This window comes from Bidens hawaiensis, unplaced genomic scaffold, assembly GCF_021521415.1.
Source record: "Bidens hawaiensis isolate Kalapana, Puna unplaced genomic scaffold, B.hawaiensis_p1.1 tig00000459_1, whole genome shotgun sequence".
NCBI classification, from domain to species: domain Eukaryota; kingdom Viridiplantae; phylum Streptophyta; class Magnoliopsida; order Asterales; family Asteraceae; genus Bidens; species Bidens hawaiensis.
Genome location: NW_027491031.1, coordinates 1,065,653 through 1,089,182, shown reverse-complemented (window position 1 = coordinate 1,089,182; position 23,530 = coordinate 1,065,653). Strand labels below are relative to the sequence as shown.

The 23,530-nt window shown below is 33.5% G+C and overlaps 1 protein-coding gene and 1 long non-coding RNA gene across 8 annotated transcripts in view; both read right to left on the bottom strand.

The window, feature by feature from the left end:
* Positions 1–1,774: 1,774 nt before the first annotated feature.
* Positions 1,775–23,530, bottom strand: part of LOC143630155 (ubiquitin C-terminal hydrolase 13-like) — a 35,839-nt gene continuing 14,083 nt past the window's right edge. Inside the window, exons 1-7 of one of the 7 annotated variants that reach the window (XR_013153125.1) lie at positions 21,940–22,005; positions 19,607–20,043; positions 19,266–19,537; positions 18,989–19,172; positions 18,705–18,806; positions 18,545–18,616; positions 18,327–18,411 (exon numbers count right to left, since the gene is read on the bottom strand). Coding sequence is in view for 1 of the 7 variants with exons in the window: in XM_077099251.1 (XP_076955366.1) it covers positions 1,850–1,900; positions 1,981–2,055; positions 2,153–2,269; positions 2,354–2,434 (324 nt within the window). In the remaining 6 variants the exon portion in view is untranslated. Of the gene's footprint in view, positions 1,901–1,980; positions 2,056–2,152; positions 2,270–2,353; positions 2,435–18,326; positions 18,412–18,544; positions 18,617–18,704; positions 18,807–18,988; positions 19,173–19,265; positions 20,044–21,939; positions 22,006–23,530 lie in introns of those variants that run through there. The other 6 variants (XR_013153126.1, XR_013153121.1, XR_013153129.1 and 3 more) reach the window with 6 other exon arrangements.
* On the bottom strand, positions 2,844–3,477 carry LOC143629750 (uncharacterized). The gene is made up of 3 exons (XR_013153024.1): positions 3,421–3,477; positions 3,004–3,335; positions 2,844–2,917 (listed from the first exon to the last, which is right to left on the bottom strand). It is a non-coding gene; the product is annotated as an uncharacterized LOC143629750 (long non-coding RNA).

Genomic DNA, 23,530 nt, shown 5'->3' with positions numbered 1-23,530 from the left:
TTTTTTTTAATTTATTTTTAAACGTTTACCATCACGTGTGTAGGCTGTATAAATTAAGAGATTTTGTTTATATATTCTATTAGATTATTTAAAGAGATGAATAAACATGGCATATAACCGTTTTTTTTCATATTTTATAGTTTTTATAAAATAAAAACAATTACGATTTATATTTTGTTCCTTTTTATTATCACAAAAAAACTGCCTTCTGCATAGAAGTATAGAACCCTCCCTCCCTATATATGTGTGGGTGTATTGACATATATTTTATAGTTTAAACGCAGTTATTTATATGCATTTTGTATTTTTGGCTGTAAACTATATGTCTTTTAACAATATTAATCCTGTTATTATTTTCATTTTATCTCGTTTTAACATTTTCTAAACACGTGTTTCAAAGATATATTGGGCGACTTACTCTTTGTTCCGCTTACAGGAAAACCTAAAGAAATCGTGACAAAGCTAAACGAGCTAGCTGGCTTTGCTCCTGGTCAAGAAATACTACTCTTTGAGGTCCCTTGTTTTAATCTTTATTTATTTATTTTTATAATGAATCATTTAGATCAATTAATGACTCTTTTTTTCATTCAGGAAATTAAGTTTGAACCTGTTAAACAAGAGGTCACATATCGATATAGTCACGTATATATGTTTCCATATGATCACCATACCAGTTTAATTTCTTCCTTTAATTATGAAGCATCATTGTTATCATATTTTATTTTTATTTTGTTTATAGCTTGAAGATTGGGGGCATCATTTGCTTTCAGAAACTTCATCAAGTTGGAAGCGTAAGATGTTCCATCTTTTATGCAACATGTTAATAATCTCAGGTATTAAGTTTTCAACTTTCTTGTTAGTTAAACTGTTGTGTGTTGAACAATCTCTAAAACTTTTAAGAAAAATTAAAGTTGTATGTGATATTCTTTAGAAACTTTATGAAATCGCTTGTGTGCCATTGTTTAATCTCATTCGACTAACTAGGATCTCTATGCATGGGAAACATACTCTAGGTATGTTCAGTCATGCGGTCATAGAATCTTAGACATGTATACATAACATAGGAACACCAAGCTAGTCAACTACCTATGGAGTGTGATCGACGTCTCTAATTTGTTAAACATATGTTTGCGGAATAGCTTTTTGGATTATTTAGCAGGCGTATGGATGCATTCTAGGATATGATATTATTATTATTATTATTATTATTATTTTCTTGTTTTGTGACAGGTAATTAGGATGGGTTGATTGGTGCTGTACGTGTGATGAAAGCTATGGGAGTTGGAACTTGCGTTAGAGAGTTTATCGTTAAGATTGGAAGCTTAGAATTAGTATTAACGCTGGTGATGAATTTAGACTTCGTAAGCTGACGGTTTATTTTGTTTCGTATGTTGCTCTTTTAAGTACATCTTTAATTTGGCCTGAACAAGTTATGTTGTCATTTGATGTAACCTTATGTTCACATCAAAGGGGTTACATATAACTAATAACTTTTATTATATATAATCACAAAATCAATCCCTGTTAAAACAAGATATTTTTATTAATGCCTCGGACTAGTTTTATATTTCAACTTGAACAAAAAGATTAAGTAGTATACAACATGAGAAAAAAAACAAATTTTCATAGTAAGGTTTAATGAAACGACCGTTAGAACCGGATATATCCAGGCCTAATCGCACGATAATAAGTTGCATTATGAACATGTACAGTCTAAAGTTACTACTAGCCTTACAAGATCCACTGATTGTTAAGTACCCATGATTCTAAATAATGGAAATAAACATTACAGTAAACAAAGGAAATAGTTGTATCACTGATTTGCAGCATATGAGCGTTCGATGTAGTGTCAGTGCTCCAATCCGAGGTATTGTTCCCAAGCACCATAAATATCTCTTCCCTGAAACCATAATAATAATAATGATAACAACAACAACAATACGATAATAAAAAATAAATAAAAATGAAAGAGATTTTAACCTGAAAATGGTTGTAGACAACATTAGAATCCCGAAGGTATGTAAGCTGACCCAAAGAAGAAAATGCGAAGTCCCACTGATACATTATGATTTACAGTAAAAATACATAGTTAAAGCAAAATAAAAAATATTAATAATAATTTGGTTTATGACTACTAAGCATGTAAAAGAACCTTAGAAAACGCCTCATCGGGAACCCGTAGTTTCTTCTGTATGCGTATTTTAACTTCCGTTAATGTTTCACCCTCCCGGATCACAAGGAAAAACGGTTCCCCAAAGTGTTGTAATTGCTGTTAGTACAAAGTTATATAAAAGTGAATATTAAATTGATATTACTATTATTATGATTAAAAACCATAAATAAAGATTCATACCATGTTTAGCATGTCTTTTTTAAAATGATAAACATGAATTATATGATCCTGTGGACCAAGATTCTTTTCCTCCTCTGGAATCTGTAACAAAGCAAAAATAAAAAAAAAAAACAATCAAGTAAGTATAAATTGTATAAGAAATTAAAAAATACCTCTTCAACACGTAACGTCCAATATCGATCAATGTTCTCTATTTTTTCGGTCAGAGGAAAAATCTGTTTATACGGAATATTTCAAAATCAAAAAAAGTAATAAGGTTAAAAAAAAGTTATAAACAAAGTCAACAAACTCTTAAAAACCTTGTAGATCTTGTGGACAAAAACTTCAAGCATTCGAAGCTCTGCATCTTTATGAGACAACTCAACCTGTATGTTTCATGATTACATTCACCGGTCAACTACAAAAGACGTGGCAATTTTGATACGTGTCTGGTCAACCAAACCCGACCTGTTTTGACCGGTTATTAGGATTAGGTAGAGTTGATATTTTTACCTTTGTCTTAAGATCATTTAAGATATCATTCACAGTGCTTTCTTTTGGCAATATAATAGTATGTATGACTACCTATCAATAGTTAAAAAAATTATAAGAAAAAAATGAGAAAGTCAAACATAGAAAAGAATAACAATAGTTACAAAGTCAACACTTACTTCATCTTTTGTTGCATGATGAAAAGCAACCTTTAGGGATTTGAGGCCTTCCAGTTCAAAATACAAAATATCTGAACTCTGCATAACAAAAAGAGCATAATAACTAAACAAATGTAACAAAATCAACCTTAATTTGAAGGTAATACTAAATAACCTTATTGTTGTTGGCCAGGAAGTCCGACAGATTGTCAAAACCTCGGTATTTGATTGGTTGAGGTTTGCTTGTTTTGGCATAACCATAATGCGGCGTAAGTCTGATTTTAGACGGATCGTCTAAGTTTAAATGATAGGCAACTCTTTGAACAACATCATCATAGTTATAAAATTTTGATCTGAAATTTAAATAAACAACACAACTTAAAAGAAAATTATGAAAAATTCGTAAAATAAACACCGAGCAAATCTTGTACTACTCACAATTCCAATGAGAACTCATCCTCCTTCGGTTTCTCCAGTGAACGAAAACGCACAACCTACGTAAGTCATTTAACATCAACATATGAAACTAATAAAGCGACCTTCACTAACTAACTCAAGATAATCATCATCATCGTACTCAGTAAATCTCACTAATAGCAAAGCTATGGTAGGGTCTGAGGAGGGTAAGATGTAGACAGCTTTACCTCTACCCCGTAGGAATAGAGAGGCTTCTTCCGGTGAGACCCCCGGCTCGATAGTAGTTTTGCATCAAGCCGTGGACATAAGGCACATAACACTCAACCATTCGGACACCCGCCGATTGGTGCATGTACCTTTGTCTTTCGGCCATCAACACTACCACATGATGCCTGATTAACCTTCCTCCACTTTTAACGTCATTTTCACGAAATTAGTAAAAATAACGTCAAAGTTAGTGCAATTTCACTTTTGCCCACCTGAGGGCCCACATATATACATGATATGCGTGCACTGCAGCCAGGGCGCTACTCAAGATAATCATGAAACATAATGTACAAAAAACATGACTAACACAAAAACTAATACATAATGATATGGAAACAAACCTGAATAGCCCTAGCCCGAAATTTACGCTTTTTATCCACATGTTCACAGTTTTGTGACTTCCTTCTCGGCTCCTCGTTCAATGCATTATTTTTAACCGCCTCCACTGAAATAACATCGTCTGCTGTCGAGTTAATGTCTTTGGAGCATACAGTTGCTCAAGTTTACTCAATAAGCTACGAGCATTTGTTTCTTCACTAACATGACTTAGCACACTGTCATCAACCCAATGTCTAATGAACGCACAAACCCGACGATTTAACAAGTTCCATTCTTCATTCGTCTTGTCATCGGGCTTTTCAGAACAGATCATTGGTTGATGAGATCCGTTAATATAAAGAAAATCTTCCATCCGAGTTTTCCACAATCGGTAATTAGAACCATTTAAAATAATCATTCGCTCCATTGTTATACAGCGCGCTTACTTAATTGTAATATCCTGTTAATAAATTAGCATTAATAACAAATTAATTGACCTAAACAAAGTAACACTAATAACTCAACTTATGGCAAGATCTTCAAACATCCATCAATAAAATGGTCTTTACAATACACACAATTTGCGATTTTTAAGAGTATAATCATAAAAATATGCAAAGCAAACAAAAGGTTATTCAAATATAAATATAAAATGAACTAGGATCGAGCTCAGCTCGTTTACTATTTACTATATATATAGGGGAGATATAATCTGAGAACTTGTTGAGTTTTAAGAACCTCATTCTTAACTACACTTTTAATTAAATAGGTTAGATTATGTGGTTGAAATTAAATCTAATTAAAAAATTAAGTAGAAAAGATAATAAAGATGTACAGTGATTACACTAACTTAAATGTTCGTTACACCTATGTAAAAAAGTCGATTCGGTGCGTAAAAAATGTTGTAATTTTTCTACGTACATGTGACCTGCATATGTAAAAAAAATAAAAAATAATAATATTACTTTGAGTTATTTCGAGTTCTTAAAACTCAAAAGTGGTTTTCAAATGAAATCAACTCTATACATATATTAGTAAATTTTTTTTTTTTTTGTATTTACAAATATATTTTTACTTATTTAGTAAAAATTTTATATCTTATTTAGTTATTTTTATCATAATTTATATATACATATGTTTGCTTATTTAATAAATATATATTAATAAAAAATTAAATAAATAATAGGCATGTTTAAGCTTGTGAGCCTGCTTGGGCTTGAGCTCGTTTAACCTCGACTGGATTAGAGTTTTTATGCGAGCCAATCTCGAATAGCTTGTGAGCGGTTTCCACCCAAATTTCAAATTAATTACCAGTGATAAAACCCTAATTTTAATGTATATGTTGTATAAAAGAATTAGACATCCTATGCATAAAACAACAAGTTCATGCATTTGTAAAACCTTTTACATAATCTTTGAAAGCATAATTACTTCACTATCATCAAGCATATATTTTAGCCCTAAAAACAATAAAATAATATTTTAAAGTGGCCTCATAGAACTCACCTTAAATAACACGCAAACTAATACGAACTAGATCAACAAGAGGAGATGTTTAAGCAACCTTATGACTAAATACACAAGCTTGCTTGCATGCAACCCGTACGGATTGTCGAGATCGAAGGAACTTATAGGTTAGGCTTCACGGCATAGTGTATATATATATATACACACACAAAGAATATATTATTGATTAATTACCAAGTTTCACTTTAGCCCCTCAAGAATCAACAACATATTAACATTCTATTCACAAAGTAAATATATCACCACGATCCAAAGACAGAAATCTTTGGAATATTCTGAACCATTTATGAGACAAGATTTCCAATCCTAGCAGGAACGAAAGGGAACAAATACTCAATTTAAAGTGAGTAAACAGAAATCCATACTTGATTACATATATACATATAGAATTTTATATTTATAGTATACGTAATTAATCATTACTAGAATTTTACACGTGCGCTTCGCGTCAGGGAGAATCGATTTTAGCGAAGTTTAGACGCAGCTAAAGTATATATTTGAATTTAACCAGTGTTGATGGCAAACAATCAAACACATAACTAAAAAACAAAATCTTAAAAACATATCACAAACTTGAAGCATGTTCAATATAGATAGTGTAAGCTAGGTTACAACTGAAACAACCTAAGATACTAGCTTATGATGCACAATTCTCTCAAAATTATATATATATATATATATATATATATAAATTATAAGATAATATAGTAGTAATAAAAAGAAAAAGACCATTCATATCCTACCCACCAAATTATGTGAGTCCGAGGTTTTTATAATTTAGGAAGTCGTTTAGAGTGTTGTGAGTGAATAAGGGAGAAAATGCATTGATCTTTTTGTATGTTTGAAAATTTTCTGTAGCATCCTATAAATTTTTTAATATATTTAAAAATTGGTTATGAGTAGAGGATAGATAAAAGCTAATAATTATAAAGGTATAAAAAAGTATTATTTAACTGAACAAAAAAGAAAATGCGATTATTTTTAGTGTAATTTTGAATTTAAAGATATGGGAAAGGATCAGAATGCTCTTGGTTAAGTGGCATATCGATAAAAAAGTAATTAATAACATTAGCGACTTCAATTAATCCCGTTTAATAGATAAATAAATTATATGACTATGAAAACAGGCGTTACAAAAATCTAGTTTCCTTTGTGATTTACTTTGATCATCATTTGAGATTTATATTTGTGCAATACGGTCTACATTCGTGCGTGTTGGGCAGTTAAATCGGGCGTATGTTCTTGTTTTGTAACAAGTAATTAGGTTGGATTGGTTGGATTTGTTTGATGAAAGCTACTTGGAGTCGGAACTATGCATTAGAGACTTTATTATTTTTATTTCGTTAAGATTTGAGGCTTAACACAATATTTACGCTTGTTAATGAATTTAGACTTTCGTACTTAATTCGGTGAATTATGTGTATCCTTTTGGAGTTAAATTGCTCTCTTGGCATTTGATATTACTTCATGTTACACAATGAACGTAGTGACAAAGCTTGAACGAAAACAGAGAGCCTTTTGAAATGAGATATTATTAATGTCCCAGACTAGTTTTATATCTTTTTGAAGATGAATAATTTTCCAAAATATCTTCTTGTTTTCACTTATCTTTATTTTAAACTTACGATGTCACCGTCGATCGATGGCTGAAAAGAGCAAAAAATTTTATACGAGTGTCATGTAATTCATAAACCACATCAAAATCAACGAGTGTCTCGTTTTGCTGGGAAGCCTATCCGGTGCGACCTGTTAGGCATAAACTATATAAGAACCCTGATAAAACTCAATCCAAAAATCCGCACTTTCTAAATCCATCTTTAATTCATTAACTCAATAATCTATCAACAAATTTCTTCAGCAAATATAACGCCATATATGGATCGCACTGCATGAACAATAACCGAAAGACGTAAACACAACGTTTGAAAAAATTGAGCTACCTGCATTTTTAAAAACCAGATAATTAGTAACAGAAACTGACTTTATCTGTTTATTGTTTAGAGTAAGACACTTCAAACTGCTTATTCAAAACAGCTTATTCGGTTCCAAAACACTCGAAAACAACTCATTGTTGCATCAAGATATGATATATATGCAGATAAACTGTTTTAATATTATTCTTTCAAACACTTTATTTTTACCTTCTTTGGGGATATTCGGTTGATCTTCCAAAAGTTGTTCATAAGCTTGTAAATCACTAACACTGCAATAAGTTAATCAGAAGCATATTCTTTATTAACAAAAACAGGAAAAATATTACCTTCATATTATATATGACATTATCAACAAGAACTGCAGATTCAGGTTATGTTTTATTTGTCGAGTCTAACTGCTAAAACCAAAAAGGGTTAGCTAAAACGGAAACCGGTCGAAATTAACTAATTAAGTCTACCTTCTAATGCATAAAACCTCCATAACGGGTGGGCTAAAAGACACTATATATAAATATTCAAGATGCTTCAAATGACATCTCTTCTGTTTAAGATGATAATGTCTCAACTATTATAAAAACAGGTAAAAAGACACTTAAAAGTGAAGACAAAAAGAACGCATCCATCAAAGTTCCTTCATTGCAGGATTTGAAGAAGTATCACGAAATGTCGAGCAACCAAAGGAAAGCATCTAGCAATCTCAAAGAACCAGAATTTATAAAATGTTGTAATTACAACGAAGGGGGAACCCTCAATGTATAGGAAAGAGGCTAGACAACCTATCTTAGGCCCGTGGGCGAAACATAACCGAACCGTAGCTGGAATTTAGAATCCAAACACAAACAGGAATCTAGGAACAAACAGAAAAAATGACAATAGAAGGGAACAGTCAATATATACGGGAAATAACCTGGCCTACGAAACCTATATGTGCCTAGGGCCATAAATGAATAGTAACATTCTATAGACACTATAAACAAGAAATTTGTTGGTATATTGAGGGAAGAATTTACTAACAAGAAAGATGATAAATTAATACCTCCCGTGAACGAACATGTTTCAAGAAAGATCGCATGTCAGGAAAAACAGATTCTACGTTTCCACCCTTATTATGAAGTTTGCGAAAGCAAATGATGTCCCCATCTTTAAGCTATAAACCAACATAAACAACAAACAATGTTAGAAGAGACACCTGGGAACTCGATTAAAAGATAAAACTGCTACGATGATATTGAAGCATACCTTATTAGCCCGACATGTATCATCATTATAAAACGTACCTACAAAATCTGGTTCAAACTTAAGCCCGACATGTATCATCATTATAAAACGTACCTACAAAATCTGGTTCAAACTTAATTTCCTGATTGAGAAAAGGGTAACTTAGATAACAACATATTTTTTTCATAAAAGCATTATAAGAAAATAAATAAATATCAAACGACTGACCTCAAGGAGGGCTAGTTTTTCATCAGAGGAGCAAAGCTAACAAGCTCATTTAGCCTTTTATATATATCTGGAGGTTTTTCTGAATCCTTCACCAAGAATCGCCCAGCATATCTTGACACGATAAAAATTTGTTAAACTTGATTTATGTACTTAAATATATATAAATATGCTTTACACCCTTGCCAAAAAAAACACAAATTATGCAGATTTTGTACCAAAAGTTAAAATACAAATATAAATTATGTAATAAAGTGGGAAATCTGAGACTGGTCAACTAGCAAAAGAACTGAAAACTTATATGATAACTTTTTACGCATATTTGCATTTAAATAGACAAAACTAAATAAAAATAATTTTGTTAAAAAAGAAATTTTACTATTAGTATTGCCTAAGTGGCTAAGTATGGTTTATTTGTCTTTAGCTCACGTACAGCCCTGAGTTATGTTTCTTAAGCGTATATATTGACGGTTTCCCCTCCGGTCTAATTACACAATTCAGTTAAAATGTATGTTAGGGGTGAGTATCACGGCTATCCAAGAAAAGAAAAGAAGAAACGAAACTGCAGCAGCGGATCTGCTGCTGTTGACTTTAGTTTGACTAGTGTTGACCAGTCAACTGTTAACTGGAGGTGGCAGAAAGGTGGTGCCGGCAGCAGGGTTGGTGACAAATACCACATGCCAACAGGCCCAACACAAACAACACAGCAAACAGAAAATAAAGAAACACGAGATATATATGTTGTTTGGTCTAAAGTCTTAACCGCCCTACCTCCACGACTGTAACTAGCAAGACAATTATATCTCGTGTGTGTGTGTGTGTGTATATGGCTAAACAGTTAGGGAGAGAGAGTGAGCAGCTACCGAAGCTCCGCTTTTGAAGGATCACAAAGCTTTAAAAAAAGTAGAATATCCTCCTTAGTTTTTGCAGGTGGGAGAACTGGCAGTGAATCCTACTTAATTGAAAAACCAATGAAGTTTATGCTATAGAACAATGAATATTAATATATAATATGGAGTTGAATACTAGTATATCAATGTAATATCACCTTTCCAATTTCTACCTACAAGAACAATTTAAGCTCACCATTTTTAGCCTTAGTTGATACCTAAAATCACATAAGATTCCACATGCTAATGATCACCAAAAAATCAAATATCATTACATAATAAACAAAATTTATTAAACAGCATACAGGTTGAGCTTCTTCTTGCGGAGTCAAAAGATGATAAGGGTGGCAAGTATCATTTCTACGCTTTCCGCAAAGCCAGAAACGTTGATATTGTGCCGGTATACCAAATTCTTTAGCTACTTCCTCCTGGAAATATAGCAATCGGATGCTACCACTGTAACATTAATTTCAATATATAAAGTATATAATAGTGAAAATAACAATACCTTGAAAAGGGCAAAAGAGATTTGATTTTGGATACGAAAGCTAAAAACTTTATCATGATCCACTAGATCAAAAAATATATGTTTCCCTATCTGATCATGAAGATCCTCGTCACGAGCAACCTACTCACATTAACTCGTTGGATAAGTAAAAAATGGCATACTAAGATTTTAAGTATTATTCAAACGGGCCAATGAAAGTTGTAACCTTTATAATAGTATATAGATGTGATGCTGCAACAGATAAAGCATTTGAATCTAAAGTGAGATGTTTAGAATTCAAAGCACTATTTTCAGCCAATTCCACCGAGATAGCATCATCTGCTGTCGAGTTTAATGTCTTTGGAGCATACAATTGCTCAAGTTTACTCCATAAGCTGCGGGCATTTGTTTCTTCACTGACATAATTTAACACACTGTCATCAACCCAATGTCTAATGAACCCACAAACCCGATGGTGTAGCAAGTTCCATTCTTCGTTAGTTTTGTCATCGGGCTTTTCAGAACAGATCATTGGTTGATGAAATCCGTTAACATAAAGAAAATCTTTCATCCGAGTTTTCCACAATTGGTAATTAGAATCATTTAGATTAATCATTCGTGATGTATTCGTCTCCATTGTTAAGCGCGTTTACTTGTAATATCCTGTTAATAAACATTTATAATAAAATAGTTAAACAATTTGAATAACCCAATTTATAGCATAACCATAATATAATAAAGACTTCAAACATCCATCAGCAAAATGGTGTTACAAGTTACTATACACACATTTTGGAAGTTTCAAGAGCATAACATATATAAGTATGCAAAGCAAACAAAAGGTTTATCAAATCTGAATACAAAATATTAGGCCTGTAAACGAACCAAACGTCCGGTGAACTGTTCGGCGGGAAGTTACGAACGAACACGAACAAAAAAATTGTGTTCGTTTAATTAAACGAACGAACATGAACACATATTTTGTTCGTTCATTTATGTTCTTAAATGTTCGTTTATTTATGTCCGTTTATTTATGTCCGTTTATGTTCGTTTACATATTAATAGCAAATAATTAAACATTATCTGGAAGAGTTATCTACTTAAAGTCTTAAACTTAATGGTATTATGTTTGTTCATTTGTGTTCATATATGTTCGTTCATAATTGTTTGTGTTTATTTACAGTTGTTCATATATGTTCATTACTTCATTTATGTTTGTTTATCTTTGTTCATTTATGTTCGTGAACTGTTCGTTTAGATTTTAAACAAATGAACATAAACGAACACGAACATGTTCATATTTTAAATAAACAAACACAAAATATGTGTTCGTGTCCGTTTAAAGTTAAATGAACGAACACGAACATTCCCTTGTTCGTGTTCGTTTCGTTCGTTTACAGGCCTACAAAATATTATGTGTTTGTAAAATCCTGTTTTATTCGACAAAGATTCCAAACACCAAATGCCAAAACAAAACACAGACGAACATATTTAACAAGCAGAACATGCTTCAAAAAGAACAATTTAGTGGTCTTAATTTAGCTTCTTAAAACCACGATGTCCGTTAAATGCACACAACACACGAGCATCAAAACTCATTACAACAACAAATCAAAGCTTGAAAGTTGAACACACTGTTGTAAAGAGTTAGACATGTTTTTTTAAAAGAGCATATTATTTATCTGAAAATAAAAAAAGAAATGTGGAGTTTCATGTTTGTTTGAACTTAATAAGAAGTGTTTAATTACAATAATCTTTCAAATCTACTGACCATAAATTAATTAACAGATTAACAATTAGGAGTTGATTTGAAAACCATATAAAGTTCCAAGGGCTAAAGTTTCCTATTTGTAATATATAACATCCTTTAGCAAAACTTTGAATATTCCAGGGACAATTATTATAGTTTTTATATGAAGAATACAACAAAAAAAAGTAGTTGGTCCCCACTTTCAACTAATTTCTTGACCCAAAATTTACCATTTGTTTTCACCCAACTTGCATTATTTTATATATTTTAGCTCCACTATGTTCCAATATTTACACCAATAAGCACATTCAAAATTGGAAATGTAAACGAGCCGAGCCGAGCACGAGCTTAACTAGGCTTAAGCTTGGCTCGTTTAACTTAGAGAGGGCTTCACATCAAGCTTGGCTCGTTTAACTTAGAGAGGGCTTCACATCAAGCTTGGCTCGTGAATAGTATTTCAAGCTCTAGCTCAGGCTCGGAAATCATTTAATTTACATAGAGCTCAACTCATTTCAAAACTCAAGCTTGGCTCATGAGTACTATTTCAAACCCGAGCTTGGGTTAAGCTCAGACTCAGCTCGCTTATTAATATTAATAATGCATATATAACTATTTTTAAATATTTATAATTATCTTTTTGTATCTATTTAACTATAACTTTATACATAACCTAATATATACTATCTAGTTATTTGTATCATAATTTTATTATACATAACATCAATTATTTAATAAATATATACATATATATTTTTAGAAAATATTTTGGCTTGTCTCGTACTATCTATTGATTGATTAATTGCTAATGGTGTTTCAATCAAACACTATAAACATGAATAAATAAACAGTGAATTAACGCGAAACCCTAATTTTAATGTATAAAATAATATAGTGTAATGCAGCATTAATAATATCGAGTTGAAGTTGAGAGATTTACCTCGAAATGGATACCAAGTTACCAACTCACTCCTGCACTTGAGACCTCAAGGAAACTACTGTTTCTTGACCAGTTTATGATCGGTTTCGGTTCAGTTAACCTGTTTGAAACCGGTTTTAATGATTTAAGAGTTTTTATTTGTATAACTTTCGTCAAATCTGTTTTATTATATTTTAAAAAGATATGACTAGATTATATTCTACACTATACTATACAGATAAAAAGCAATTTGTCGGTGCCACTGAAAACTTATGTGTTCTTTTAATAGTTTCTTCTTCTTCTTCTTTTTGGGTGCATTATGATTTCTAACCAATTATGATGGTGTGGTGTGTTGGTTGTTCTATTGATAGGTTAGTCTTGGACAATAATTAGGTGGCCAACAATTTTTGCTACTTTTGTTATGTTTATATTTGATTATGTTATATGTTTTTTTAAAATATTTTAATTTGATAAATTTGTTATTTGGGTTTATTTCTGGACCATAACGAATATATCCGATATTGTCTGAATTCACGTCTGCCTGTCGTCACAATGTCTGAGTTTTATCAACCTTGTAGGTTTTATCCATCAAATAAACATCGTTTTAATTATTGACAATAATCTAAAGGGTGATTTGGCTGATGTAATAAGAGACCTATAAATTGGTAGCAACTATATTGAGGGAAGAATATACTAACAAGAAAGTTGATAAATTAATACCTCTCAATAATGAACATGTTTCAAGAAAGATCGAATGTCAGGACGATTATATCTTACGCTTCCAACCTCAAGAGTTTCATGAAGCAAATGATAAGCTTTAAACCAACACGAAAAGAAAAAACACTGTTCAAAAGAGTCTGTTGTTAGACACAAGATTAAAAGTCGAAACTACTAGCCCGAAATGTGCAGTCAAAAACATACTAACCTCTCAAATCTGGTTTAAACGATTTCTAAAACTTTTGAGAAAAAAATTATGTAGTATACAAAGTTATATCCGCATACGAAAATAACAGTTTTACATAGTTGGGTTAATGAAACGGTCTCAAGAACCGGACATTCATCGACCTTTTTGATCACATGTTACTACGTTGCATTATGAGCACTTACAATGTAAATTTACAGGCTAGGAATCTTGAATTTCATGAAAGAAGCAAGCATATGAGTTAAATACCATTTCGTTCGAGAACTCATCAGTGACGAGATCCAGCTCCGATACTAATTAATAGGTTCAGAACTGGAGGTTAGCAATTAGAAGGAAATAAAGGAAAGCATAAAGGCTAAACATATAGTCTTACAAGAGTCACTCATAATTATACACTACTACCAGTTATATAACAACCATTGATTCTAAATAATTACTAGCTGGAAATAGACGAATTTTTTTTCAAATTGGTGTTTATTCACAAAAAAAAAAAGGAAAACGGGAAAGTAAAAAAAAAAAAAGGAAAATGGTGTATCCGCTGCTGCCAGCAGCGGATTAGGAAGAATTGGAAGCTAATCCGTCACCGCCAATGGCGGATTAGGAAGAACATCTATACAATAATCGAAACCCAGATACAATTTATTATTATTATTATTATTATTATTATTATTATTATCATTATCAACACACACTCTTCAATTCATCCAAAATTAACTCAGTTCCACAATTAATCGAAACCCAGATACAATTGAAATGGGTACTACTCGAATTTGAGTTTTGTTGGTGTTTGAATCACAATTGCAGCTCGAATTCGAAAACCCAGTTGGGAATTTGAACAATAATGCGAGAAAATTGGGGGTTTTGTTGATATTGGATTTCCCGATCTGGATATTGCCGGAATCTGCGATTGGATGTCGCCGGAGAAGATGTTCTTGTTCCTAATCCGCCATTGGCAGTGAAGGATTAGCTTCCTAATATTGATCCGCCATTGCCAATGGCGGATCCCAGTGAGTTTCTTCCTAATCCGCTGCTGGCAGCAGCGGATACACCATTTTCCGTTTTTCTTTTTGACTTTCCCCATTTTCCTTTTTTTTTCGTGATTAAACACCAATTTGAAAAAAAATTCGGAAATAGACGATACAGTAAACAGAGGATGTAGATAATTAGGTTGTTGCTTCTTCTTTCATGTTACGACATCGACCTATGCATGCATGGCTAAGGGAGAATGTTGTATCACTGATTTGCAGTACATGACTGTTTGGATGTAGTGTCGGAGTGCTCCAATCCCAAGTGTTGATCCGAGTCTCCATATTTTTTTTTTCTGAAACCATAATAATAATAATAATAACAACAACAACAATAATAATAATAATAATAATAATAATAATAATAAAACCAAAAGGTAAGTGTGTTAACCTGAAAATGGCTGCAGAGGACATCAGAATCCTGAAGGTATATAGGCTGCTGGTATGCAGGGTGATGAAAAGAGAGAAATGCAAACTTCCACTGATACATTATGGTTTAGAATATAACTAACTATATAGTTAACAAGCAAAATAAATATAATAATAATAATAATAATAATAGTAATAGTAATCATTTGGCTTATGACTAATAAGCATATACAAATACCTTAGAAAATTCCTCATCAGGAACCTGTAGTTTCTTCTGTATGCGTATTTTAACTTCAGCAAACATTTCTCCCTCTCGGATCACCAACAAAAATGGCTCCCCAAAGTTTCGTATGTGCTATTGATACAAAGTTGTATAATATTATTTTGATCAGAATGCAGAAAAATAAACATCCTATAAAAACAAAAGCACAAACCTGGAACGGAGATGTGTCTTTTGTATAATGATAAACACGAATTAGACGTCTCTGTGCATCAAGGTCCTTTTCCTCTTCTGGAATCTGTAATAAAACAAAAAAGTCAAAAATAATCCAAGCATGAATTTTGTAAGCATTTAAAGATTACCTCCTCAGCACGTAACGTCCAGCATTGATCATTAAGGTCCTGAATCTTTTTGTTTAGAGGGAAAATCTGCATATACAGATTTGTTGGGTTATGAAGGCCTTTGGGCCGGTTTTATTAGAAGGCCCGGTTTTGGCTCCTAATTATGTTTAACCCTAATCTTGTTTATTATATATATCCCATCATGTAATTGTAATCTTGGTTCTGAGCTAATAAGAAAACCTAGTTGCAGCCCGTGGACGTAGGTCCCCTCGCGGGGACCGAACCACGTTAAATTCTTGTGTCGTTTATATTTTCGTTTATGTGTGTTTATCGTTGTGCATGTGTGTGCTGTTTCGCTTCCGCGCGCCGCTTTGTTCCTAACAAGTGGCATCAGAGCTTTGGCTCGTTGTTTACACACGGTTTTGCACGGGTATCGATCGGAAAAAAAAAAAAAAGGTAGAAGAGGCTGGTTTGAGAAGGGCTGCTACAGTGCCGCCGCTACAGTGCCGCGGTGAACAGTATCCGGCATGAACAGTGTTTCCGGCCGTGAACAGTGATTCCGGCGGTGAACAGTATTGTCAGAGATCTTCGTTTTTCTGGTTAACAGGGCTGTTCGGGGCTGTTTTTCAGGGCTGTTTGGGACGGTTTTCCGGGTGATTTTGCAATTAGAATTCCTGTTTTGGACTTCTTGGAGTTGCAGGTTTCACTCGGGCGTTGCAGGTGAAGCACCGGGTCGGGTGTTTCGGGTTTTAGGGTTTTTCTTTGGAGGTTGCTCGGCTTCAGGGAACCGGGTTTTGTGAAGACCATTTAGATTCGGGTTCAGATTTGTTTGCAAGAGATTAGTCTGAGTACTGGTGATGGATAAACTTGGAGAAAATGGAACCAGCGGGTGTGCTGGTGACGGCATAAGTGAAAAAAAAAATGAGGTTAGTGGCAAGTCATGTTAACTATTGCTCGTTTGGATGATCTTTCGGTTAGGGTTTGAGTTAACTGATCGTGTGTACGGTCATAGAACCCTTGGTACCGCTTGATTTCATGAAAGTTCTACTGTTGTTATAGCTGTTTGCCTGTTAGCTGGTTCGAAACTGTGATTATTACTTCTTGTTCGTTTGGAATTGTGAAGTTATATCTTGTTTGGTGGTGATCAGTGGTACACCATTTGAGAGGTTCATAATCTCGTGTTGGGTAAAGTTATTTGCCGGGATAGTACGAGTGGGGTTCATCTCATGGAGTGTTGGTGTGGCATGGGTTGGGATAACAGGAACAGTGGGAGCTGGGCATAGTCGACTTGGTAGGTTGCGTAGAGGTGAGACATTTTAAGAGTCGATGTCGAAAGGTTTGGAATTCTGCTTTTGAGAATGTATCTGGGGTTGATGCATTGAGACTCAGTGAAGGCGGTGAAGACTCTTGGGTTCAAGATTCTAGTTTGCTTTATTTCTTGTTACTCACTTCAATGAAGCATTTGTTGAATCTTTTAGTTAAAGACTTTTGGGAGATACGGTCTCTGTATCGTCGGAAGAAGTGAACCAACTTCCGAGTTATAAGGTCTTGGCTCGCTGAATCGGGTAGAGCTAAGGGGTTTCAGTTTGCAGACATGAAGCCTGGAGCCACAGTGATGTTAGCTTGAGCGTATTCGGAGGTCTGAACATGTTCGGGGTTTTGGTAACAGTGGGAGCACGCGGTGTGTTCTAGGTTTGTTTCCAAAGGGACGTTGAGTTCGGAAGACTGGGAAATCCGAATGTGAAAATCTCTCCTGGTATAGTCTGCTGATTTTTGGAGAGTGATTATCCTCTGGAAGTCTTTGGAGCCGGTAGTGTGAGTAAGTGAGGGCCGGTTAAGATTGAGGATGAGCCATTGGCGGGTTTTGTCATAGCTGGGTCTGTGATGACCGGATTGGAGCTCTCGGGAGCTTCAATGGGCCTTTCAGGTAACTGATGGGAAGGGGCGCTGCAACTGGTGTGGATTGGTAGAAATCTTAGTTTGTTCCTAGAGAACTGGAGGCTTGGAGAACTTCTTTTGTTGAAGTTTTAGCTTGTTCTTGGAACTGGAGGCTTGGTTGATTTCTATTACTGAAGATTACTAGAGTTACTGGATGAATGAGATTGTTATATTTACTTGGATGGCAGGCTGGAATTTATCGCAAGGCCTTCAAGTGGGAGATTGTTGGGTTATGAAGGCCTTTGGGCCGGTTTTATTAGAAGGCCCGGTTTTGGCTCCTAATTATGTTTAACCCTAATCTTGTTTATTATATATATCCCATCATGTAATTGTAATCTTGGTTCTGAGCTAATAAGAAAACCTAGTTGCAGCCCGTGGACGTAGGTCCCCTCGCGGGGACCGAACCACGTTAAATTCTTGTGTCGTTTATATTTTCGTTTATGTGTGTTTATCGTTGTGCATGTGTGTGCTGTTTCGCTTCCGCGCGCCGCTTTGTTCCTAACAAGATTATCTCAGAACCAAATTAAAAAATGTAATATGGTAAAAACACTTATAAGCCAAGTCAACATTTATAAACAGAATTTGAAAAGGTTGAATGCCTTGTAAATCTTGTGGCCAGAAACTTCAAGCAATCGAAGCTCTGCATCTTTATGAGACAACTCAACCTGTTTGTTCCATGATTACATTCACCAGTCAACTATATAAGACGTGGCAGTTTTGGCACATTTCAGGTCAACTTAACCCGACCCGCTTGGCCTGTTATAGTGTATTAGAATTAGTTAGAGTTGATATGCTTACCTTTGTCTTAAGATCATTGATGAGATCACCCACAGTGCTTTCTTTTGGCAATCTAATAGTATGTTTGACTACCTACCAACGATCAAAAAAACAAATCAACAAAAACAAAAAAGTCAAAACATAAATAAGAAAAATGATAAGTCATAAAGTCAACACTTACTTCATCTTTTGTTGCATGATGAAAAGCAACCTTTACGATATCCAGGTCTTGCAGTTCTGGAAGAGGAATATCTAGTACCTCATAAGACCAAATATGTAAAGTCTGTGCAAAACAGTTGCTAGAGTTACTTTGCCAAAACTCAAATCTAAAAAAAATAAATAAATGCGTGAGTCGTCTTTGTATGCAATAATAATATGCATCAGTAGTTACAATTTGTATCATGGAAACCTAGTTCATCACAGTTATTCTTTTGAAGCATAACTAAGCAAAAAAGTCAAAATAACCTTCCTGTTGTAGGGCAGGATGTCTGACAGAAGTTTGAAACCTCGGTATCTGATTGGTTGAGGTTTGCTTATTTTTCACCCCTTATGCGGTCTAAAAAATGTAAGTCTGATTTTAGACGGATCGTCTAAGTTTAAATGGGAGGCAACTCTTTCAACAACATCATCATAGTTGTTGAGTGCTGACCTGAAATTTAAAATAAACAACACAAGATAAAAAAAAAAAAAAAACTATTCAAATACGTAAAAACAAAAACCGAGCAGATGTTGTGGTACTCACAATTCCAATAAGAACTCATTCCTTATTGGGTTCTCCAGTGGACGAAAACGAACCTGCGTCATTTAACATCAACCAATAAAAAATGGTTCATAAAATAATAGTCCCTATTGAGTGCATACCTTTTAAAGCGACCTTCGCTTACTAACGCAAGATAATCATGAAACATAATAAACAAAATAATCACAGTATACCTTGCGAATATTAGAATAAGACACCAGAGAAGATGAACCGTTAGCATAGAGATGTTTTACAGTTTCAACCTGAAGAGGTTTCTAAAAACAATGCAGGTCATTTTTGAAACACTTGATTAAATAAACTGCTATATTGATATCGAAACAAACCTGACTAGCCGAAAATGTACGTTTATTATTAACAAGTTCAAGATTCTGTGACTCCCTTCTCGTCTCCTCATTCAAAACATTATTTTCATCCAACTCCACGGAAATAGCATCGCCTGCTGTCAAGTTTGATGTCTTTGGAGCATACAGTTGCTCAAGTTTACTCCATAAGCTGCGGGCATTTGTTTCTTCACTAACATGATTTAACACACTGTCATCAACCCAATGTCTAATGAACCCACAAACCCGACGGTGTAACAAGTTCCATTCTTCGTTCGTTTTGTCATCGGGCTTTTCAGAACAGATCATTGGTTGATGAAATCCGTTAACATAAAGAAAATCTTTTGTCCTAGTTTTCCACAACTGGTAATTAGAACCGTTTAAATTAATCATTTGTGATGTATTCGTCTCCATTGTTAAATGCTCTTACTTGTGATAGCCTGTTAATAAACATTAAACAAACCATTTGAATAAAACAAAGTAACACTAATAAAATAAAGATCTTTAAATATCCATCAGCAAAATGGTCTTACAATCAGGCCTGTAAGCAAACCAAACGTTCAGTGAACTGTTAGGCGGGAAGTTCGTTTATGTTTGTTAATTTAATATGAACGAACATGAACAAAATATTTGTGTTCGTTTGATTAAATGAATGAACATGAACACATGTTTCGTTCGTTCATTTATGTTTGTTTATGCTCGCTTGCATATTAATAGAACATATTTAAATATTATCTGAAGGATTCATCTACTTAATGGTATTCTTTATGTTAATTTGTGTTCATTTATGTTCGTTTATGTTTGTTTATCTTTGTTCAATTATGTTCATTTAGGTTTTAAACAAACGAACACGAACATGTTCACTATTTAAATAAACTAACATGAACACAAATATTTGTTTGATTAAGTGTTCATCATCAGTTAAGGTTAAATGAACGAACACGAGCATGCCCTCGTTCGTGTTCGTTCGGTTCATTTACACCTACTTACAATACACACATTTTGGACGTTTCAAGAGTATAACATATAAAATTTAAAAATATGCAAAGCAAACAAAAGGTTTTACAGATCCGTTACAAAATACTTGTTTGTAAAATCCTAATTTATTCAACGAAGATTCCCAATCACTAAAACATAAAATGACCAAATTAAACAAACAGAACATGTTAACAAAACAGAACAAATTTAGTTGTCTTAATCTAGTCTCAAAAACCATGAGGTCCATTATATACATATAACACGCACGCATCAAAACTCATTAAAACAACAATTAGAACTTAAAAGTTGAACACATTGTTGTAATGGTTAGATGTATTGTTTTAAAGAGCATACTTTCTGCAATTAATGATATAATCTAAAAAACTAACAATTAGGTGTTGATTTGAAAACCATATGAAGCTCCAACGAAACTTTAGCCCTTGGAACTTCCAAGGGCTAAAGTTTCATTTTTAAAAATATAGAAAATCCTTTAGCAAAACTTTGAATATTCCAAGAACAATTATGAAAAGTTTTACAAAAAAATACCACAAAAAAGTATCTGGTCCCCTCTTTCAACTAATTTCTTGACCCAAAATTAACCATTTGTTTTCACCCAACTTGTATTATTTTATATATTTTAGCTCCGTTATGTTCATTTACACCAATAAGCACATTTCAAATTGGAAATGTAAACGAGCTGACCGAGCCAAGCCCGAGCTTGACTAGGCTCAAGCCTGCCTCGTTTAACTTACAGAGAGCTCCACCTCGAGCTCGGCTCGGCTCAGGATCAGGATCGTTTAATTTACAAAGAGCTCGGCTCGTGAGTAGTATTTCAAGCCCGAGCTCGGCTTAATCTCAGACTCGGCTCGTTTATTACTAATAATACATATATAACTATTTTTAAATACATATTATTGTCCTTTTGTATTTATTTAATTAAAATTTTATACATAACCTAATATATACTATCTAGTTATTTGTATCACAATTTTATTACACATAACATCAATTATTTAATAAATATATTATATTATATATTTTTATAAAATAGTTTGGCCTGTGAGCCTGCTCGAGCTTTTTGTGAGCCGATCTCGAGTAGCTCGTTCTTTACCCCTATTCGAAATGAAATTTGAGTTTAATTTTAGTAAAATCAACAACAACTTAACTTAAGTTTATAGTTTATAAAGCCTAAAAACTCAGTCTGTTTGATTGATTGATTAACCGCTAATGGTGTTCCAATCGAACACTGTAAACTTGAATACATAAACAGTAAGAGTAAATCGAAACCCTAATTTCACTGTATAGTTATTGCAACAATAATAATAATTATTAATTAGAGCTTGAAGTCGAGATTTTACCTCGAAAATGGATACCAACTCACTCCTACACTAAGACCTCAAGGAAACTACTGTGACTTACTATATATTATTATTATTATTATTATTATTATTATTATTATTATCCCTTTTCATTTTATCGCCACTGGTGGTCCCAAATTAAAAAAAATGGCCCCCAATGGTTAATCGACTCGTATCCCCCTAACGATCAAAAGCCCTAATACATTGGTTTGAAATTCAAAAAAAACTATAACGTCGTTAAGTCATATTTAACGGGGGGCCATTAAGGGCCAACTTTTTTGAATTTGGGACGCTATAAAATGAATAGGGATTATTATCGGCAATTACCATTCAATAGGGATTATTAAAATCCAATATTCCTATTATTATTGCTTCAAAACTCGTGTAATGTTTTACACTTTTTTGATAAGTTAACTTTCGCGAATGATTACCGAGCTCGGCTCATTTAACTTATATGAAGCTCAATCTCGTTTCAAGCTTTATTTTTAAAGCTTGAGTTCGGCTCATTTACTCTTTATTAATTTCCTTTATATATTTTTTCATAATATTATATATATTAATTAATGATTATTAAACATATATTTTAAAATTATTATATATAACAAAAGATAACTTTGGTGCTCAAGTGCCCGACTTGGCCACTTGACGGCACCTTAGTGGTCGACAACACTTTATTGGTTTTTTTAGTTTCGACACCGTAATGAATATAACATAAATCGATCAAATGTCAAATTTGTTTTTTTTGTTGTTTTAGTTCCGGGACCGTAAATAATGTGAGGGAAACCGACCGAATTCGCGTAGACTCGCCGCATTTTGTTTTAGTTCCGGTACCTTAACGAACGTAACAAAACCAACCGAATGCTAAATTTGTTTTCCTATCTTTTTTTTTTGTTTTAGTTTTAGTACCATAACAAACGTAACTAAGACCGGCCGAATTTGTGTAGATTCACCCCCTCAACAACTGGGATTGACAACGTTTAGCTTTACCGACGCCCGAGTTTTAGTTTCGATACCTTAACGCACTTAATTAAAACCGACCGAATTCGTGTCCACTTACCGCCTTAACGTCTGGGGACCGACAATGCTTGGGTTTTACCACCGCCCAGGTTTTACCGATCTGTCCCGACGCAACGCGTCGAGTGAAAACTAGTTTTATATAAATGACATGTTCATTTAGGCGCGATATGTGAAGCTCGGGCTCGGGCTTGATCTCGTTTATTAAACGAGCTTACTTTAGGCTCGATCGAGCTGATCTCGAGCAGCACGGCTCATTTGCACCCCTGAAAATAAGGAATTCCAAACACCCCCTAATTAATAAAAGTTATAAAGTTAATATAGATTTTATTAAAATTATGCCTTACATACTTAATAATTTATATGGCAAAATTGATAAGCTAAACTCAGTTAATGTTCTTTTTAGTTAGTATTTAGTTATTTGATTTTTTAGTTAGTATTTAGCTAAATACTTATGTATATAGTTTGTGTTTGTATATTTGTGTTCTCATTTCTTATTTGATTTTTTGTTATATTATATAGTTTATTAATTTATTGTATAGTATGATTTAGAGTTTTTACTTGTATAAATTTCGTC